The sequence below is a fragment of the Ahaetulla prasina genome, chromosome 7 (assembly GCF_028640845.1).
Source record: "Ahaetulla prasina isolate Xishuangbanna chromosome 7, ASM2864084v1, whole genome shotgun sequence".
Lineage (NCBI taxonomy): Eukaryota > Metazoa > Chordata > Lepidosauria > Squamata > Colubridae > Ahaetulla > Ahaetulla prasina.
The window spans coordinates 50046666-50066785 of NC_080545.1; the positions used below are offsets into that span (position 1 = coordinate 50046666).

Below are 20120 nucleotides of genomic sequence, written 5' to 3' on the forward strand. Positions count from 1 at the left end.
GGTGGGAACAACACCCTCCCTCAAGGAAGCGTTAACAATTCCATGGAGCCAGCCTCGTGTAACCTCCTGAGTGGCCAGCACCAACCAACATGTGGTGGCATTCAGCCGTCTCAGCAACCTGTCCATGTCCTCAGGAGCCACAGGATCAAACTCTTCCCAGATGGTCTCAGCAAGACTAGCCTCAGTCACCTCGCCTGAAACTACCCAATTTTGGTCCAAACCGTCCCGGAGCTGAGCGATTTTATCGTACAGATACTTACTAAAATCCTCAGCACAGCCCTGTAAGGGATCATCGCATACTTCCTGATGAAGGAGAGAGCGAGTCACCCTAAACAGGGAGGCTGGGCGGTTATCTGCCGACGCAATGAGGGTAGAAACATAGGCCCGCTTGGCCTCCCTCAATGCCACTAGGTAGGTCTGAATATAAGACCTAACTAGTGTTCGGTCAGCTTCAGAACGGCTGGCCCTCCAAACACTCTCTAGGCGTCTTTTCTGGCGTTTCATCTCCCTCAGCTCCTCGGAAAACCAGGGAGCTGGTTGAGACCTACACCAGGTCAGAGGCCGCAAAGGCACGACACAGTCCAAAGCACCCACCGCGGCCAGTTCCAAGGTCGCGACAAGCTCCTCGGCCGAGCCGTGGGCCAGATCACCAGGGAGCGGCCCAAGCTCCATCAGGAACTTCTCCGGGTCCATCAGTCGCCTGGGATGGAACCAACGCATTGGCCCCGTCTCCCTGCGGTGTTGAGTGGCGGTCCGAAAGTCCAGACGAAGGAGAGAATGATCTGACCATGACAAAGGTTCGATGACTAATTCTCCTACTTCGAGATCATTCAGCCACTGTCCAGAGACAAAAATCAGATCCAGTGTGCTTCCCCCAACGTGGATGGGGCTGTCAACTAGTTGGGTCAGGTCCATGGCCGTCATGGAGACCATGAACCCCCGGGCTGCCGTTGATGACACACCGGCCGATGGCAAGTTGAAGTCCCCCATGACCATGAGCCTAGGGATATCAACTGCCATCCCGGCTATCACCTAAAGCAGCTTGGGCAGGGCTGTTGTCACGCAGCAAGGAGCCAGGTACGTGATCAACAAGCCCACCTGCATCCTATGCCCCCACTTCACGTAAAGGGATTCACAACCGGCTATCTGAGGTACAGTGGCCTCCCTTGGCTCTAGACTCTCCTTAATAACAACCGCCACCCCTCCACCCCTACCTTGGGCCCTCGGCTGATGAAATGCTCAGAAACCCGGTGGGCACATATCTACAAGGGGAACCCCCCCTTCAGTGCCCAACCAAGTCTCTGAAATGCCCATAGGGTCCGCAGCCCCCCCCCCCGTATAAGATCATAAATCAGGGGGGCTTTGTTCACTACGGACCTTGCATTGCATAACATCAGCCGAAGATCCAAGCCCTGGGGATACTGACCACTCGGAACACGGGAAAAGTCTGAGGGGCCGGAGCGCCCTCAGTAATTTTTGAAGTTTGATGGCTAATAACACCACTTTTTTTTGGAGTTTCAAGATAATCATATTCCACTGCTGGAATGGCATGGGAATAGCCCAGACCCTTAACCCAATTGAAAATCTATGGAGCTGACTAAAGAAACTTGTTTCTTTAGTCTATGGAGCTGACTAAAGAAACTTGTTAGTCAGAAGCAACCCAACAATAAAACCCAGTTAATAGAAGCAATCATTCAATCTTGGTTTCACATTATAACAGCTGCAAAACTAAAAGACTTGGTTCACTCCATGGGAAGACATTGTAAGGCTGTAATTAATGCTAAATTTACCCAACTATTAACTGACATGGTGATAATTTTTGTATATCTCATTTTTTCTATGTGTTTCACTTTTCTTCTTTATACTGTAACTGCTATTCTATAGCAAATCCTTCATAAAAGTTATTGCATTACATTCTTGATTAAATTATATTTCCATTGATATATAATTTTATGGTATTACTCCCCAAAAAAGTGATATTACTAGCTAATTTTAGAAAATACACTTTTCCCAAAAGGTTTCCACAATTTTGGCCATTACTGTAGACTAAACTTTTTTCTTCCTAGCTAGTCTCGCAAGCTAAGTAATTAGTTTGACTAATGAAGTCTACAAGAAAACAACCAAGCTCAGAGAGCACTAAGCACCTCATTTCAACTGAGGTACAAATATTCTCCTTTACTGGTAATCTTTATCCATAGATCCATTCTTACACCCAATCTGAATCTAAAGCTTCACTTTGATTATACTAGGGTTTATAGCAGTTATTTTAAATCCTTAGTAAATAGCTGAAATGCAGAAGAATCTTTAAAATTCTAAATAACTCATCATCTTATCTGATTTCTACTATACATCCTACTTTTCCCCAAACAAAACAAAATAGCAAAACACATTCTAAATAAAATGTACTAGGGCTGCCATCTAGTGGCAGTATTAAAAACCTATTAAATACCTCTGGTTTGAAAGCTCGTTTGTTAGCTAAAGATTTAAGTAGCTCTTCCCGCAGTAACATTTCTTCCTCCTCCTCCTCATCTGCAAATGGAGGTTTTGGGGGTTGTTCGGGTTCTTCAGGTGGAAGAGGAGGAAGAGGTGGTGGAGGGTCCAGAGAGATAGTTGAAATACCCTCCATGTACAATTGGCTAATTGATGGTAGAGTCTAAAACAAATTTAAAGAAAAAATACATGTTATTGCTACTCAAGATTCTCCAGTACTATGTTCTTGTCACCTCACAGATGAATTGCTTTAAGACATCTAGATAGAGTTGTCTTTGAAGATTCAATAGTTGCCCTATCCACTAATTAGTGATAGTAGAGCTACAATCTTTACACTGATATTGGGGTAGCGGCTGCAATGATTAACTATTTGCTTCTGATTCCATATTAAAATGGTGATCCCTTTTAAGGGTTACACAGTTTGGTACCCAGATATTCTCAAGAATATCTGTATGGTTTCCAAGGTAGACCAAGTATTGTATGGTTTCCAAGGTAGACCAAGTATTTCCCTTGCATTAAGTGAAAGATTCTTTCAATTGTATCGGCCTTTATACTTTGAAATATATTACTCCCAAAGTAAGGAATGCAGCTAATCTTCAGCATAAAGCCATTTTATAGTAGCTATGATTTTCAATTTGTTTTGTTTCAACTATTAGACAATTTGAGTCCTTGAAGTAGTTGGTCTAAAATATCTTATGTATAAAGAAAGGGAAGGGGAATTATATTGCAAAAAGTCTGCCATTTTCTTATAGAATTTTAGCAATGTGATCTTGAAGTGTTGCAAATTGGAATGCTGATCACTTAGCATATGCAGATACAAAACCAAAGTCAAACAATTATTAGTTACATAGTTTTATCAAGCTTTTCTAGCACATATTTTATTATACAATACTGATGATTAGTAGTGCTTTCAAACAGAGAACAGAAAAGCTGTTTCAGAACACCTATTACAATAAGTACTTTAAAAGAGAATTCTCAAGATGGCCAAAATAAACATATCAATGCAAAAAAATGATACACAAAGAACTTCCATAATTGCATATAGAAGGCATAAAAAATGTATTCTCAGATTTTTCTACTTCAAAAATTTCATCTTGTATTATCACTTACTGAAATCTGTGGTGTAAGGGTCAGTGAGATTTGTTGAATAGCAGGAGGAAAATATCCAGCAGGACATTCAAAATAAGGAGGCTGTACTGGAGAAGATGCTAGAAAGTATCAGAAAAAACTATTGTTACTACAAACTACCATTTATTTAAGGAAATACATTTACAGCAGGGATCCCCAACCCCCGGTCTGTGGCCCAGTACCAGACTACGCCAGTGAAGGGCAAGTGTGCAAAGCTCCAATTGCATAAACAGTGGGCATGTGTGAAACTATCCCCACTTCTCCTTTTGCTATCGGTCCACAGAGCCTGAAAGGTTGGGGATCGCTGCTTAACAGTACTTACTCTAGTCATATACTTTAAATCATGCCATGATGGAAGAAAGAAAATTGTAACTATCCAAAATAAATGTCACAATTTAAATTCCAAGCTTATTTCATTCATTATTAAAAAGATGAAAGATACCAGAATTCAATTAAGAATTATTTTTACACGTGCATTATTCAGCTTCATGCTGTAATTCTTCAGTTACATTTCCAAGCGGGGGGGGGGAAGGGGAGGGAGAGAGACTATCTGTCTGTCCATCTATCTGTACAAACCAAGCAAAAATAAATTTTAAAAGTGAATCTTAAATCTGTTCCACAATAACATTACAATACAATGGAGATCTTCCAAAAATGGGGGGCTGGGACTACTTTTGTCCTGCTGATGAAGAGTTGATTTTGCTGCCAAAGCCGGCTCTTTGGCAGCACTTGCTCCCTAGATTGGAATGGTAGCAACTAGGAAAACCCCAGATGACTTTTGAATGATCGTACTACTTACACCTGTGAAGAGAAACCTGGTTGGTTGCAATTCATGAAAAGAACAGCCAAAGAATCAGGTCTCTACCTTTCCCTATCAGCTGTTTGGATTTTTAAGGACATTTTTCCTTTTAACATAACTTTATGAATTTGGTTTTGCTTTTGACTTACATTTTGAATGTTAAACATCTGTTTGAATGCTGAACTATCCTTTACCCTTGTTGGATTGTGTGATTTTTTATTTTTTCTTAGTGGTTTTGAAATGAATCACTTTCACTTTCATTTCATGGAAGTTGATGGCCTGAAGATTTCGGTTTCCCATAATGAAAGTGCTTTGATTTACACTGGACTGTTATAGTAAGGATTTTGTATTTCACCAGCTTTTACAAGAACTTTGCTGTTTTACTGTATTTTATTTCTGAATATTTCTCTGGTTCTTTTTTTTTTTTACTTCAAATAGACAAGAAACTTTGTCTCTCTTACACATTTTCTGTTATGGGAAAAAATATCTTAATCTCTCTTGCAGTCAGCTTCTTGTTGTAAAGCACTGTTTTTGAGAGGGGTTTTTTTGGACTACATTATTTATTTATTTATTTATTTAATCATATTTTTATACCGCCCTATCTCCCAGGGGACTCAGGGCGGTTTACAGCCAAGTAAAACATACATATAAGTACAAGTTAAAACCCCAATTTAAAAAACTTATTAAATACGGCCGAATATTAAAACCACAATAAAATAATAAAACCCCATTAAAATCAAATTTAAAATTTAAAATTCTAGTCCAGTCCTGCGCAGATAAATAGATGTGTCTTAAGCTTTCATTAAAAATGAAAACATTAAAAGCTTCCTTGGAAGCCTTTGGAAAAAAATGTTTTCAAAGCTTTCTTTGAAAATTTGGATAAAAAGCTTAATAAAACAATTTATTTTATTGATTTATTTATTTATTTATTGATCAAATTTATATACCGCCCTATCTCCCGAAGGACTCAGGGTGGTGTACAGGCATTTAAAAAACATATAAAAACAATATAAAAACAATTAAAAAACTTATTCTAAAAAGCCCGTTAATTTAGAATTAAAAATATAGAATAAAACCCAATTTAAAACCAGTAATTTAAAATCTAGCTCAGTCCTGCACAGTTAAATAAATATGTTTTAAGCCAGCGGAAGGTCCGGAGGTCCAGCTGGCGAAGTCCGGGGTAGTTCATTCCAGAGGGTGGGAGCCCCACAGAAGGCCCTTCCTGGGTGTCGCCAGGCGACATTGCCGCTGGCGGCACCCTGAGAGACCCTCTCTGTGAGAGCGCACGGGTCGGTGAGAGATATTTGGTAGCAGTAGGCGGTCCCGTAAGTAACCCGGCCCAATGCCATGGAGCGCTTTAAAGGTGGTCACCAGCACCTTGAAGCGCACCCGGAAAGCCACAGGTAGCCAGTGCAGTCTGCGCAGGATGGGTGTTATCACGGGAGCCACGAGGGCTCCAGCTATCACCAGCGCAGCCGCATTCTGGACTAACTGCAGCCTCGGATGCCCTTCAAGGGAGCCCCATGTAGAGAGCATTGCAGTAATCCAGGCGAGGCGTCACGAGTGCGTGGTGACCGTGCATAGGGCATCCCGGTCCAGAAAGGCGCAACTGGCGTACCAGGCGAACCTGGTAGAACGCTCTCCTGGAGCGGCCGTCAAATGATCTTCTAAAGACAGCCGTTCATCCAGGAGGGCGCCTAAGTTGCGGACCCTTTCCGCCGGGGCCAATGACTCGCCACCGATGGTCAGCAGCGGTTAGCTGACTGTGCGGGATGCGGCATCCACAGCCACTCTGTCTTGGAGGGATTGAGCTTGAGCCTATTTCTCCCCATCCAGACCCGTACGGCCTCCAGGCACCGGGACAGCGCTTCGAGAGCTTCGTTGGGGTGTTCCGGTGTAGAAAAGTACAGCTGGGTGTCATCCGCATACAGCTGGTACTTCACACCGAAACCACTGATGATCTCACCCAGCGGCTTCATGTAGATGTTAAACAATAATTATTTATCAACCTAAATCAGACATTATGCAGGCAATAATAGAATTAGATTTGTAATTGGATGGATTAGAAATTGATTTCCTGTTGACAGAGTTGGAGAAGGAATTTTGCTGAAAAATTTCAGACTTTGGTGGAAAAAACTGAAAGGCCTATGAATCAAAAAAATTCAGAGATAACATAATGGAGTGATGAATTGGACTTAAGAAAATTTATGGACTTTTTGATCAATAAATGCTATGGAGTTACCTACAACGGAGATCTATGACACAATGACTATAGTGGTTAAGGATGAAATTGAAGTCGTTGCAGACTTCCTGCTAGTAAGACACAATAATTAATTGTTAACAGAGGGTTCTGAAGTGGGTTTCTGTTGGTGGGGTTACCCGTTAGCTGTGTCTTTTTATAGTAGATAGATGATCCAATTGTTTGGGTAAACAGATTTGTGGAAGCTTATATATTATAGATCTATTTTGCAAGGGGGAAAACTACTAATGTAAAGTAGTACAACATTACAACTAATGTTGTAATATATTTATCAGTATTCAACTGGAAGAGACAATATATGTGTATTTTTATGCACTTTTTTGTTTTTTGTCCTGTTTAGTTCTTGTTTTTTGCAAGTTTGCATTTGAACATTTGAATAAAATATTTTTTAAAAAAGAACAATAACTCTACAATATAGTTTAGGGCATAATTTAAACCAGGGGTCTCCAATCTTGGTCCCTTTAAGACTTGTGGACTTCAACTCCCAGAGTCTCTCAGCCAGCAAAGCTGGCTGAGGGACTCTGGGAGTTGAAGTCCACAAGTCTTAAAGGGACCAAGGTTGGAGACTTCTGATTTAAACAAACAAAATAAAACTGAGGGATTGAAAGAGAAAGATACATACACAAGCAGTGCCACAGACAAAATAGTATCTGAACACATCATTCAAACTAAGAAGCTATTTTCACAACAAAACTGCCCATAAATATCCTGAATAGCATAATTATATATTTTAATATATATCGTCTACAACAGGTGTATCAAACTCAAGGCCGGCAGGCCAGATCTGGCCCACAAGGTGCTTAGATCTGGCCAGCGGGGCCGCCTGGAAACAACAAAAGACCAGCCCGCAGTGCCTCTATTAGCGAAAACTGAGCTCAGGAGAGCCGCGCGCAGTTGTCCCAGGCTCTATTTTCGGCCGTGATAGCCTCCTGCAGCCTTCTGCCAGCAAAGATGAAGGTCGGGTGGGGGGGGTGTTGCATGCAGGGCCCCAAGCTCCATTTTCACTTTCAAAGGGCCGCAGGAGGCCATTGTGGCCAAAAATGGGGTCCAGGAGCCCGTTTTTGCTGGCAGAGTACTTGGGCCGCTACAGGCGCCCCAACACAAATGATGTCATGCTGACCACATCCACCCCGGCCCCCTAATCAATTACATTTAGAATTCAAATATTAAAAATGACACTATTAGGAATAATGCATAATCTGTAAAAATTAGCACTTACCAGGTGAGTTGGTTTCACTTTCTGTGTCCATAGCAACTTCATCATAATTATCATACTGATAAATTCCTCCTGCACTCTCAGTAGATTGCTTATCTAGGGACCTTCTCAAATCTTTATCTGAAGACTAGATAAAGTATATTTATTAACCATATATATATTTCAAATAATCAAATAGTTTTGCCTTCTCGACTGCTAATAAAACTAACAAAAAACTGCCTGCTTTACTACAAATTGCTTTCAGGAAAAAAGGCTATAATGGTGCTATGCAAATTGATTTTCTTCTCATACTTTTACTTACAGCTCCCACAAGGCTTACTTATTGACAGGTAACCAGGGATTACAGATACCAGACCAAAACTTCTGAAGGCAATTAGATTGCCAAATAACTTTGTACAGATGGTCCTCACTTAACAATCATAACAGTCATTAAATGAGATGCTCACAACCACTTTGTTCAACAACTGCAATCCCAGCTCTTCTAGTTCCGATTGTTAAACAGACAGAATGAAAGAGCTGCTTGCCCTCCTCTGTCAGGCAGCTCTTTTGCTCCGTGCATGGAAAGACACTTTTTTCCCTGGGCAGACTGAATGAGGCTTGGACAGATTCAAGTCCCATTCACCTGCCCTGGGAAGGAGTTCCCTTCCACTCATTGTAAAAGAGCTGCTGCCTGCTCAGGGTGACATGAACAAAGCTTAGATCTTTGGTTTAGCCTGTCAACACAGGAGTCATTCCCTTCCCCTCATGTGCAGGACTCAGCTAGATTTTAAGAGTAAAAGAGCTCCCTGTGAGATTGATTCAGCACCATGCAGGGCAGGTCTTTGCCAAAGAGCTTGTAACTATGATCTGCAATATTTTTTGTAACATCCACTGGATATGCTGTATTCCCTTAATAACCACATGGTTTTCTTAAGAACCGTGGTGACTTGCTTTATGGCCATTGTAAAAGTGGTTATAAAATTGAGTCAGGTCAAATGGTGACCCAGGTAATAATTAACCCAGTGTATGATCAAACTTCTGAGCATAATTTTGTTCTAAATTGAGGACTACTTGTAATTTATGTCCTAGAAATAAGCAGCTTTCTGCATAATCTCATCCACTCCCTTGGCCTCTGCCAATCACTGCTTCTCCAGGCAAAAGTACTTCTAGTAGACTGGTAGGACAAGCAGGTGGCCCTTCTGTCCAAATAAGTACCTCTGTAGAAGTACACATTGCTTCTATTTTTTTAACAGGATAATGGCCCCACTAATGCCTTGAAAAACTGTTTGAGTAGATAATACAGAAGGCCTTTTGTATCTTGAAGACAAAGTCATAATTGTTAAAAATCAGCATAGCTTTGCCAAATTATCATGTGAGATACATATTGTCTCCTTCTTTAACAAAGTAACTACCTTAGTGAACAAAGAGGATACTTTGACATAATCTATCTCATTTTCAGTAACAATTTACCTCATTTTCTGACAAGTTTCTGCATGACATTCTCATGACAAGCTGTTAAATGTGAAATCTGGTAGATTGAAAACTGGGTAGCTAACCATACTGACAGCATTAACGGCCTTATATTAAGTTGGAGAGCAGTAACTAGTGGAATTTTTCAAGGATCTGCCCATATTATTCATTGATCTGGATAATGGGATTGATAGATTGCTTATAAAATGTGCAGAATGTTACATGAACTTGGGGTGAACTGCACTGGTCCCTCTAAACAAAGATTGGATCACAAAGATCCAAAACACTATATATACATTGAATAGAAGCAGACTTAGAATAAATCTAGGAAGAGGTGATCCTAGCTTTCAATTCCACCCAGTCAATGCTTCTATTCTTTACAGTACTGAAAAATATGAAATACCCCTATGTGTTATATACTTAGGATGTATTTCTTCAGAAGAAAATGCTGTTACTTATAAAAGTATTAACACTATTTTTGGTAATCAATTTAATGCTTTGATAATGTTATTTACTGCAAAGCAATATACCAACTTAAAAGTTAAAATGTTTCTTATTTACAATGTTATCAATCTGAATCAGCATTCCCCCATTATTCATGAACCTCACACTGACCTTATTCAAAAAAACAACAATCTTTAAACATGGACGTTTTCATACACCATTTGGAAGTCTTCTGTATTAATCTTTTATTAATTGCTGGGTTTTTTTCATTGTTGTTAATTTTGCAAGCTTTCCAGAATCATTTTGAATTGGGCATTGTTATAAATCTAATAAATGAATTGTATCACTTACATCTCAAAATGTAAGAAATAAATTTCTGTCTATCATGGCTATTACATGATATTCCCTATTTCTAATTTTCTTTTACAATTTTGGAAGCTCTCACAATACATATTTCTAGAAAACGAATCAACAAAAGTATTTTAGCATTAACGGTATAGAAATCTGAGCTAATTAATGAAACATGGCCTACAAAAAGTAACTTACAAAAGTTTCCAAATGTATATATTTTAAAAAGATACACAATAATATTTTACATGGTATCATGGTATCACAAACAACCATTTGTGTTTTATATTCCTTAGAAAAGGTAGCATGTATGTTAGTAAATACCTTGCTTCTTGACTTCATCTTTCCTCCAACAAGCTTCATGAACCTATTATACTGTTCTTCTTGATTTGAGAGATCACGGATTTTTCTAATTTCCTCTTCCCTTTTTCTTCTTTCCTCCTCTTCATCCTGTTTCCATTGTTCTTCCTCCTTCTGACGTCTTTCTTGTTCCTTCTGCTGCTGTAATTTTTTCCATACCTTTGTCTGCTGTTTTCTTAGAGCCTGCTTAGCTTTAAAAGAAAATTACTTAACTATACTTTCTTCCCCCAAAAAACCCATAGAAAATCTACCAAGAATGTATCTCACGAAAACCACCATTTACTAGGTTAATTATTTACCTGCGGTACTTGGCTTTTTGGCAGAATGAGATTTTGTACTGATTTTGCCTCTTTGCTGTACGGTTTTTGCTTTTGTTAGTTTTTCTTTGCTTTCTTTCATTACTTGCTGCTCTTTCTGCTGCCACTTTTTACTAGCAGACTGAAGAGCCAGTAGTCTTAGCTGTAACTCTGATACTTCTTGTTCCTCATCCAACAGTTTCTATTATAGAAATAAAATAATAAATAAGCACTTTAATCCTTCATCCAATTATAATATCTAACTGGACAGACATCCTGCCTTTTGCTGAAGTGGCTTATTATGTGAAAACTGCGGGGATTAGGGAGAGTTGGTTTAATGTCCAGGTTCCAACTGACAAACCCAACCAAGCAAGCACTTTTGAGACGTTCCAAACTCTGAATGCAAAACTTTACTGAGTACATCATATCAGCACAGGCTGAAAGCAAAACTAACTCTTCCTAATTCCCGTGGTTTTCACATAATTAAAAAACAGAATCTCCCTTCCCCTATTACTGCAGGTCACACTGTCCAATTAGATGGCCAGGTATTGTTATGGAAACGGTCTAAGTCTTTGCTGAATATCTGGTTAGGTGACCTTGGTTCCCATGGATTTCTTGCGCCAAGCTGAAAAGTGGCAATGGTTGCGACAGCAAAATCACATTTTGAAGTTGACAAGAACATTTTCATTGACAAGATAAACTCATTAAGACAAGTTATATAGTGTTAGAGATTTTTTTTCTAACTTGGAATTTTGAAACATTTATTAGGAATTACCCCAATTAAACTCAGTTGCACTTAGTTTCAAATTAAGATGTATTGCAAATCTCTGCTTTGCCAAAGCTCCTGATTTTAGTGGTGAAAGCAATGTTTTACCTTCTCTACTGCAGCATCAGAAATGTCAAGCTTTTGTTCTTTTTCATCTGTTGGGGGAAAAAAAGAGAACCCTATTTTTCTAATTATAATGACAGTATCATTCAAACAGTTTTGATTTAAAAATGTAGAAAAAGGCATGGTAAGAGGACTGGAAGATAAATCCTACAAAGAAAAAAGGAATCCAATACATTTAGCTTAAATAAGAGAAGGTTAAGGGCAGACATGTTAGTAGTCTTCTGATAGGGGATGCCACGGGAAAGTATGAGTACATTTATTCTCTCTAGCACCCAAAGGAAAGATAAGAACCATTGGTGAAAGCTTTACAGATATCTGAACTTGAACTGAGGAACTTCCTGACTGTGAGAGCTATTAAGCAACAGTAAAGCCTACTTTCTGAAATTGAAGCTTTTCTATCTCAAGTAGTTTTCAAGAAAAGGCTAGAGAGCAATTTGTCCAGAATTACTGCATTCGGCAAGTGTCATCCTCAAGAGTTAAGATGGCACGATGAAGGGTGGAGTATGGGACAAGAGGGGTGATGAGCCAGGGCAGCCAATAGGGCAGGGAGAGAGAGATAGGCGTGGGGAAATTGAAGGAAGTTATCCTTGATTTTAAGATTTTTTTTTGCCCCAGTCACTAAGCAAATCTGATTTCCCACATTGACTTTGCTTGTTGGAAGACCCTGGGAAACTTGTAAATGGCAATTACATAACTGTCATATATATCCATTGTCAAGCACCCGAATTTTGATCATATGACTGAGGCGACATTGCAATGGTACTAAATGCCAGAACTGGTCATAAGTAGCTTTTCTGAGCACTGTCATAACTTTGAATAGATATTAAATGGATCATCCTAACTTAAGGACTTCCTGTTCTTTCAATTTGGCCAATTAAACCTCATTCTACTAACTGTGGTTAAAAACTGTAATGATATTCAAAATATTTATGCCTAGATGACAGAGAACTATGTCTGATAAACAAAGCTTCATCTGGGTTGCAGGCTTTCCAATGATAAAGTAGTAGAAAGATGGATTACTGCCACAATAGAACATTCAGAAAAAAACTGCTGTATTCTCTTTCAATATATACTATCAATACATAAATGACTGTATATATTGATTGATGTTCAGGAATGGGGAAAAAGAAAGTTTCATGGTATGCATGTAACACAAAACTCTAATTAATTTTAACCTTTGCTATTGTTTTTATGACTTGAAATGTGCAAACCCAGCCAATTGGCTTAATTCAGTAAATCAAAGTTAAAATAACCCATACTTAGTTTGTTATGCGAATGCAGCCTATATCAAAGGAACTTTTAATTTTTAAGTTCTATGACTCTTATTTAATATATTTTACTTCAGCTATTGGCTTTTTAAAAATTGATAGCTTCCTTAATTCCAATAACCAGAAAATGCAAATAATCTTAATAAATCAAAAAGTTCAGCTTCTAAGCATTATTTCTGGTAATAAAATTTAAACTTTTTCATTGAAAAACATTTTTAAAAACTGAAGGAATCAAATTTCATTTCAAAAAGGTTACATATAATCAACTTTTTAAAAAAAATTACCTTCATTGATATCCAGGTCGTTTTTCTGTGAATGTTCTTTTATTCCATCTTTTGCTTTTTTCAATTTGCTCCTCTCAGCTAGTGTGGGCAGTTTTTGCCTAAGAGGTTTCAGTTCAAATGCCTGAAAAGTTAATACTTTATTCTCCTCAGGAGACACTTCATTTACAGCATCTTTTGTAATACTGACATTTTCAATTATTTGGTCCTGTGGACTGGCCACTTCACTGTTGCTTTGTTGGGCACTGTCTTCTTTATTATTTAGAGCCAGTTTCTCATCTTTATTAATACATTCAAGTTCTAGTTGAATCTGTTTGTATTTCAACAAAAGATCCTCAAAACTCTCTTCAACTGAATTATCATTTTTAGAAGAATAGTTCTGCTTGCGAGATGGGGACTTTCCAAATGTTTTGGCTGATGCATTAATTAAAGAATTTATCTAGCATACATTTATCGATATCATTACAATGAAGATATGCAAATATTGAAATGCAATGTTTGGCATTAAGAGATTTTACTCCATGCTCACACCATTATATATTTTAAAATATTTTCAGAATTTAATAAAGAAAACATATATTGTACTTCTGAATTTATTCACCATCAGTAAAATTTTGAGTGGCTTGTCATTCCACCTGATTCTTCTCTGGCACTTTAGATATATCCCCTGAAGATAATGCCACAATCAAGCTTGATCATTTCTTATCTGAAATATGCCTAGCCTTAGTATACATCCCAAGTGATATTTTCTTGAAGTCTGCTTGGAATTTGGTCAAGTAATCAAATCTAAAAAGTACAACTGGACATAGTGTCAAGATATGAGGCTACAAAATAATTCTACAACACAATAATCCAAATTTTGCTAAGGCAAATTTAGGTTTTTGATATTGATAGATATTTTCTACTTACTTTCATTTCTGATGTTATTTATACTTCTTAATGGCTCACATTTCAGTGATTTTCCTTATATTTAATTACAAGGCATTTTAAACTATGTTAGAAGACTGAAGAACTATAAACCAGATGATTTTTTACAGGAATAATTGAACTGATAAAAATTGGAAATTTTAAAACTTTTCATTGAAAACATTTTTAAAAACTGAAGGAATCAAATTTCATTTCAAAAAGGTTACATATAATCAACTTTTTAAAAAAAATTACCTTCATTGATATCCAGGTCGTTTTTCTGTGAATGTTCTTTTATTCCATCTTTTGCTTTTTTCAATTTGCTCCTCTCAGCTAGTGTGGGCAGTTTTTGCCTAAGAGGTTTCAGTTCAAATGCCTGAAAAGTTAATACTTTATTCTCCTCAGGAGACACTTCATTTACAGCATCTTTTGTAATACTGACATTTTCAATTATTTGGTCCTGTGGACTGGCCACTTCACTGTTGCTTTGTTGGGCACTGTCTTCTTTATTATTTAGAGCCAGTTTCTCATCTTTATTAATACATTCAAGTTCTAGTTGAATCTGTTTGTATTTCAACAAAAGATCCTCAAAACTCTCTTCAACTGAATTATCATTTTTAGAAGAATAGTTCTGCTTGCGAGATGGGGACTTTCCAAATGTTTTGGCTGATGCATTAATTAAAGAATTTATCTAGCATACATTTATCGATATCATTACAATGAAGATATGCAAATATTGAAATGCAATGTTTGGCATTAAGAGATTTTACTCCATGCTCACACCATTATATATTTTAAAATATTTTCAGAATTTAATAAAGAAAACATATATTGTACTTCTGAATTTATTCACCATCAGTAAAATTTTGAGTGGCTTGTCATTCCACCTGATTCTTCTCTGGCACTTTAGATATATCCCCTGAAGATAATGCCACAATCAAGCTTGATCATTTCTTATCTGAAATATGCCTAGCCTTAGTATACATCCCAAGTGATATTTTCTTGAAGTCTGCTTGGAATTTGGTCAAGTAATCAAATCTAAAAAGTACAACTGGACATAGTGTCAAGATATGAGGCTACAAAATAATTCTACAACACAATAATCCAAATTTTGCTAAGGCAAATTTAGGTTTTTGATATTGATAGATATTTTCTACTTACTTTCATTTCTGATGTTATTTATACTTCTTAATGGCTCACATTTCAGTGATTTTCCTTATATTTAATTACAAGGCATTTTAAACTATGTTAGAAGACTGAAGAACTATAAACCAGATGATTTTTTACAGGAATAATTGAACTGATAAAAATTGGAAATTTTAAACTTACAAGAGTCTAACTTAGCTATTTGATAAGATTAAAAGTGTATAAGATCTTCAATATTTATCTTAATATTAAAGTACTTTTTATTGCTAAAGTTTTTATCTATCTGTATCCTGCTTTTATTATTTTTAAAAATAACTCAATATGTCGAACATAGCCAACACAACTTCCTCCTTCTCCTCCTCTCCTCACAACAACCCTGTGAGGTGAGTCAGGCTGAGAATGTGACTTGTCGAAATACACGCAGCTAGTTTTTATGGCTAAGACTTATGGTCTCATGCTTTTTAACCTGAACCCTTAACCACACCACCAAACTAGCTCTAGACCACTAGACAAATGGTACTCTCTTGCTTATAGCAAGACAGTACAAGTCAGATGTTTTGAATATTTGAAAGGGCAACGTGCAATGCAAATAAAAAAAAATTACATTATCAACCCAATACCTAATGGCAGGTCAAGAACAGCTCTCAAAAGTTCTGAATGCATCTTCATGCATCTTTATATATTTGAAATGCAAAAATACAGTCCAAAACTACATCCTAGATAGCATGAATAGCTCTACGTAATTAAAACCAATCCAAACAAAAATATTACTTAAGTGGTATATATTTAAGATATAAGTGGTTGTAGCAATGTTTGGCAATGATATTCAACATCAGCTCAAACTCATTAAATACACATTCAAGGAAAAGGAAGATATAAGTCTCCAGTCAAAAGCAGCAAAAATCTATTCTGTGTTAATATCTGACCCTAATTGGGTCAATGCAGGTTACATACCCAATATGTTCTTAGTAACCCAGGCTTAGCTATGTAACTTGCAATATAATCCTTTTGACTGTTTAGAAATCATTATACTAATATCAATATAGTATACAAAGTTGCATACTAAATCTTCCTGAATTATTCCCCCCAAACACTTGAAATTTATAAACAACACATTAAATACCATCCTAATCATATTAGAAATAAAACACAGCCAACTGACATTTTTTTTAAAAAATGATTAATGTACAGTATCTGACAAGACTTCCCTAGCACTAATGGAATGAAGATCACCCACTGAACTCTTCCAAAACGGAATAGCTCATAATCCGCATAAATGTGAAATTAAGTTCTAAATGTTTCAAAGCTCAATAACCAAATTGAGCCCAACTGACAGCAGTGAATCTTTCCAATCTCAATGTTCAATTCTTCAGCAGCTTTCCAAGCAGGTCAACATCTGCATGTCCCCCTTCTGCAAATATTCTTTTTAAGCATTCATGTTTGCAACCAACATTTCCTCCGTTTCTAAAACAGCTTTCCCAACCTGGTGACCTCTAGAGATCTGTTGAGAGCACAATTCCCATTATTTTTGGCAAAACTCAACAACTCTGCATTCAGCCCTTTTATCACCCTCCGGACTAAAACAGCTCTTGGCCCTTTACGATGCCGTCACCGTAGTCTCCACCCAACCTTGAGCAAGCCGAGACATCCGAAGGATTTCTCCCCAATTATCACTTTGTATCAGCTAAGCGACCCCTATAATCAGACTTAAACGAACCAAGATAGCAAATTTAAGTCGCCTCATGCACAGCACCCCTTCCCTCTGGAGATAAAACGGCAGCGGCAGAAAGAGGCAACTGTTACGACAAGGATACATTTCCGAGGCGAAGGCTCCCTCCAGCCTTGGCTGCCGCTGTATCCGCCACCTCCTCCCGAGGGCTTTCCAGGGGAATTGCCACCTCGGCTCCTGCCCCAGCGGCCTCCGCCCCGGTAGGCCCTGCCTCGAAAACGAAACCGGTCCAGCGCGTTGTGGCTGCGTTCCCAGAAGGAGAGTCTGGGGCCGGCATCGGGATGAGGACCGGGTGGCAGCCGCGAGCACGACGAGGAAGGAGGCGGCTGGGGACGGAAAGGCTCCTTGAGCCGGTACCCGCCACCTCCGCCGTGCCCATGGACGTGTCCGAGTTCCGGGGGAGGCTGGTGGCGCAAGTGAGGGAAGCGGCGAGAGGAGGACGAGAGGCTGTTCCGCAGATCGGGAGGCGGCCTGCGTCGGGCGTAAGGGCCCCGGGCGCCGCTCCGGTCTCTGCCGCTGGGTTCAGGGGGTGCATCGTTATTGTCGTCGTCGCTGATTTCTCCGTCCTCTAGTTCCCCTTCCTCTTTCGGGGAGAGGTCGCTCGGGGTCTCCGCCTTCTCTTCAGCCGCAGAAGCCGCCATAGGAGTTACTCAGCGCTAACTGGGCCGCAGACGCAGAAGAAAACGCCCCGGGCTGGCCCGCCCACAAGCGTACCGCTCACTTTCGGTGTCTTTTCCAAGTGGCGCGATGGCCCAGTCAGACCCCAAACTTGTACACGCAACACCACCCTTCCCCTTTGCTCTCAAGACTCTCGCGAGACTTAGTTTTTTCTGCTCTTCCCCTTCCTCAAAGGATAGCGGCGGCGGCGGGGGGGGGGGGAAGAGGAGCATCACAAAGAGGGAAGCGAAATGCACGTTGGGAATTGTAGTCCCCCGCCGTCAGGAAATTGAGGCGGTCAGTCGCACTTCAACGAAGAACTGGGAAATAATAACGGTCCTTTAACGGCAATTGTTCCTGCTATAAAAATTATGAGGAAAAGAATGTCTGAAGATCCAATAAAGCACAGAGCTTAATTTAGGCGTAAATGCAGAACAAGACAGAACTCAGCTTTACCGGTGGGTTTTGTATAGTTCGTCATTAACTTGTGGAATCCTCCGCTGTAAAATGTGGAGATGATAGCTATCATTTTATAAGCTTTAAATGAGGACTAGCGTTATTCCGAAGAAGATGAAGATGAAATCCAATAAGAACCGTTTAAAAGTGGGCATGTTTAATCTTAGAGAGAAAACCAGGGAGCAGTTCCTCAAATATTTAAAGGGCTGTCACCTGGGGGGTGGGGGGAAAGGTGTAGCTTTATTCTAAGAAGGTAGGACGGGAACCAGCAGGTGCAGCAGAAGCTTTACCAAAGGCGATCCAAACTTGAAATGAGGAATACTCTGACAGTTGTTAAAGTTTCCTAGAGTTTGAGCATGATCCATCTCTGGAAAGAAATATTACAGGACTGTGATTCGAGGATCCCAGCTCAAATTCAGGAAGTTGGAGAAGACCACAGAGTTCCTTTCCAACCCTGTGAGTCTAAATCATGAAACCAATACTATAGTATTGTTTTATAAATGACAATTTCTAGAAATAGCTGGATGGTAATACCTTGTCTGTGGGCTTTCCACATGTATTTGGTTAGTCACTGTAGAAAAAGTGGATGCATAGAAGGACTTTATTTAAATGCTTACCTTCAGTTCATGATGCAGCAGAAAAGTGGAATACTTTTAATTGCAATGAGGCTAGTATGTCATAATAGTGACTTTCCTATGTTCCCTAGGACAGGTTCAGGAAAGTGATGATTCTTGTAGTTTGTTTCCAGTCCTATTCAACATCATTGTTGAAAAAATAATCACTTTCTTTCACATGTGGACAAGTAGGAATAGATGAATATAATCAAGGATAGATTTTAAGTTTAGTCATCTATCGAGTTGCTGAACTAACAGTTGTAAGTACAGAGAAGTATGAAATGATAAAGGAAAGAGCTGCCTTTCTGTTTGACACAACCAGTCCTATGTGTCTGACTCTGAACCTCCTGTGATTATTTTTAAACAGGAGCCTAAAGCAATTTTGAAATTTTGCTAAATCCTTGACCAGGTTTGGGGGAAGGATATAAGGTGACACAGAAGGATCAAATGATAATAGCAAACTGTTCTTGATTAGCATTGCCAGGGAATAGCAACACCTGGAAATACTCTGTGGAGTACAGATAGTCCTTAAGTTACAACCACATTGGAGCTTGTCCATTAGTTTCAGAAGTCAGGACAAATATTAAAAGAACTGCCTCACGTAATGACCAATCATCCCTGCTCTTCCTAGTGCATTTGTTGAACACACAGGTCAATAATACGCCAGTTGCGTCCCTTCTTACACCGAGATTCCTTGGGCACAGTCACTCACGCCCTCGTCACTTCCCGTCTGGACTACTGCAATGCTGTCTACATGGGGCTTCCCTTGAAGAACACCCGAAGACTTCAATTAGTTCAGAATGCGGCCGCGCGGGTAATAGAGGGAGCGACTCGTTGCTCCCATACAACACCTCTCCTGCGCAGGCTGCACTGGCTTCCGGTGGTCTTTTGGGTGCAATTCAAGATGTTAGTTACCACCTTTAAAGTGCTCCATGGCATAGGACCGGGTTACTTACGGGACCGCCTGCTGCTACCGGCGATCTCCCATCGACCAGTGCGCTCCCATAGGGAGGTTCTCCTTGGGGTACCGTCGGCCAGTCAATGTCGGCTGGCGACACCCAGGGGAGGGCCTTCTCTGTGGGGGCACCAATCCTCTGGAACACGCTACCACCAGGTATCCGTCAACTCCCTGATCTTCGGACCTTTCGACGCGAGCTGAAAACATTTCTGTTTCACCATGCAGGACTGGCCTAGTGGGGTTTTAATAAGGGGTTTTATTGGTTTTAAGTTCTTCAACCAACTCTAAATTTTCCTTTGTATTAATTGATTTTACTTTGACTGTAAACCGCCCTGAGTCCTTTGGGAGAAGGGCGGTATAGAAATCGAAACAACAACAACAACAACAACAACAACAACAATAATAATAATAATAATAATAAGTGGA

The 20120-nt window shown here is 39.3% G+C and overlaps 1 protein-coding gene across 1 annotated transcript in view; it reads right to left on the reverse strand.

The window, feature by feature from the left end:
• Positions 1-18105, reverse strand: part of ZFC3H1 (zinc finger C3H1-type containing) — a 53376-nt gene extending 35271 nt beyond the window's left edge. Inside the window, exons 1-8 of the mRNA XM_058189876.1 lie at positions 17095-18105; positions 14390-14800; positions 11665-11711; positions 10794-10992; positions 10459-10685; positions 7897-8020; positions 3601-3698; positions 2450-2653 (exon numbers count right to left, since the gene is read on the reverse strand). Coding sequence (XP_058045859.1) covers positions 2450-2653; positions 3601-3698; positions 7897-8020; positions 10459-10685; positions 10794-10992; positions 11665-11711; positions 14390-14800; positions 17095-17650 — 1866 coding nt within the window. The 5' untranslated portion in view covers positions 17651-18105. The remainder of the gene's footprint in view (positions 1-2449; positions 2654-3600; positions 3699-7896; positions 8021-10458; positions 10686-10793; positions 10993-11664; positions 11712-14389; positions 14801-17094) is intronic.
• Between the last annotated feature and the right edge of the window lie 2015 nt (positions 18106-20120).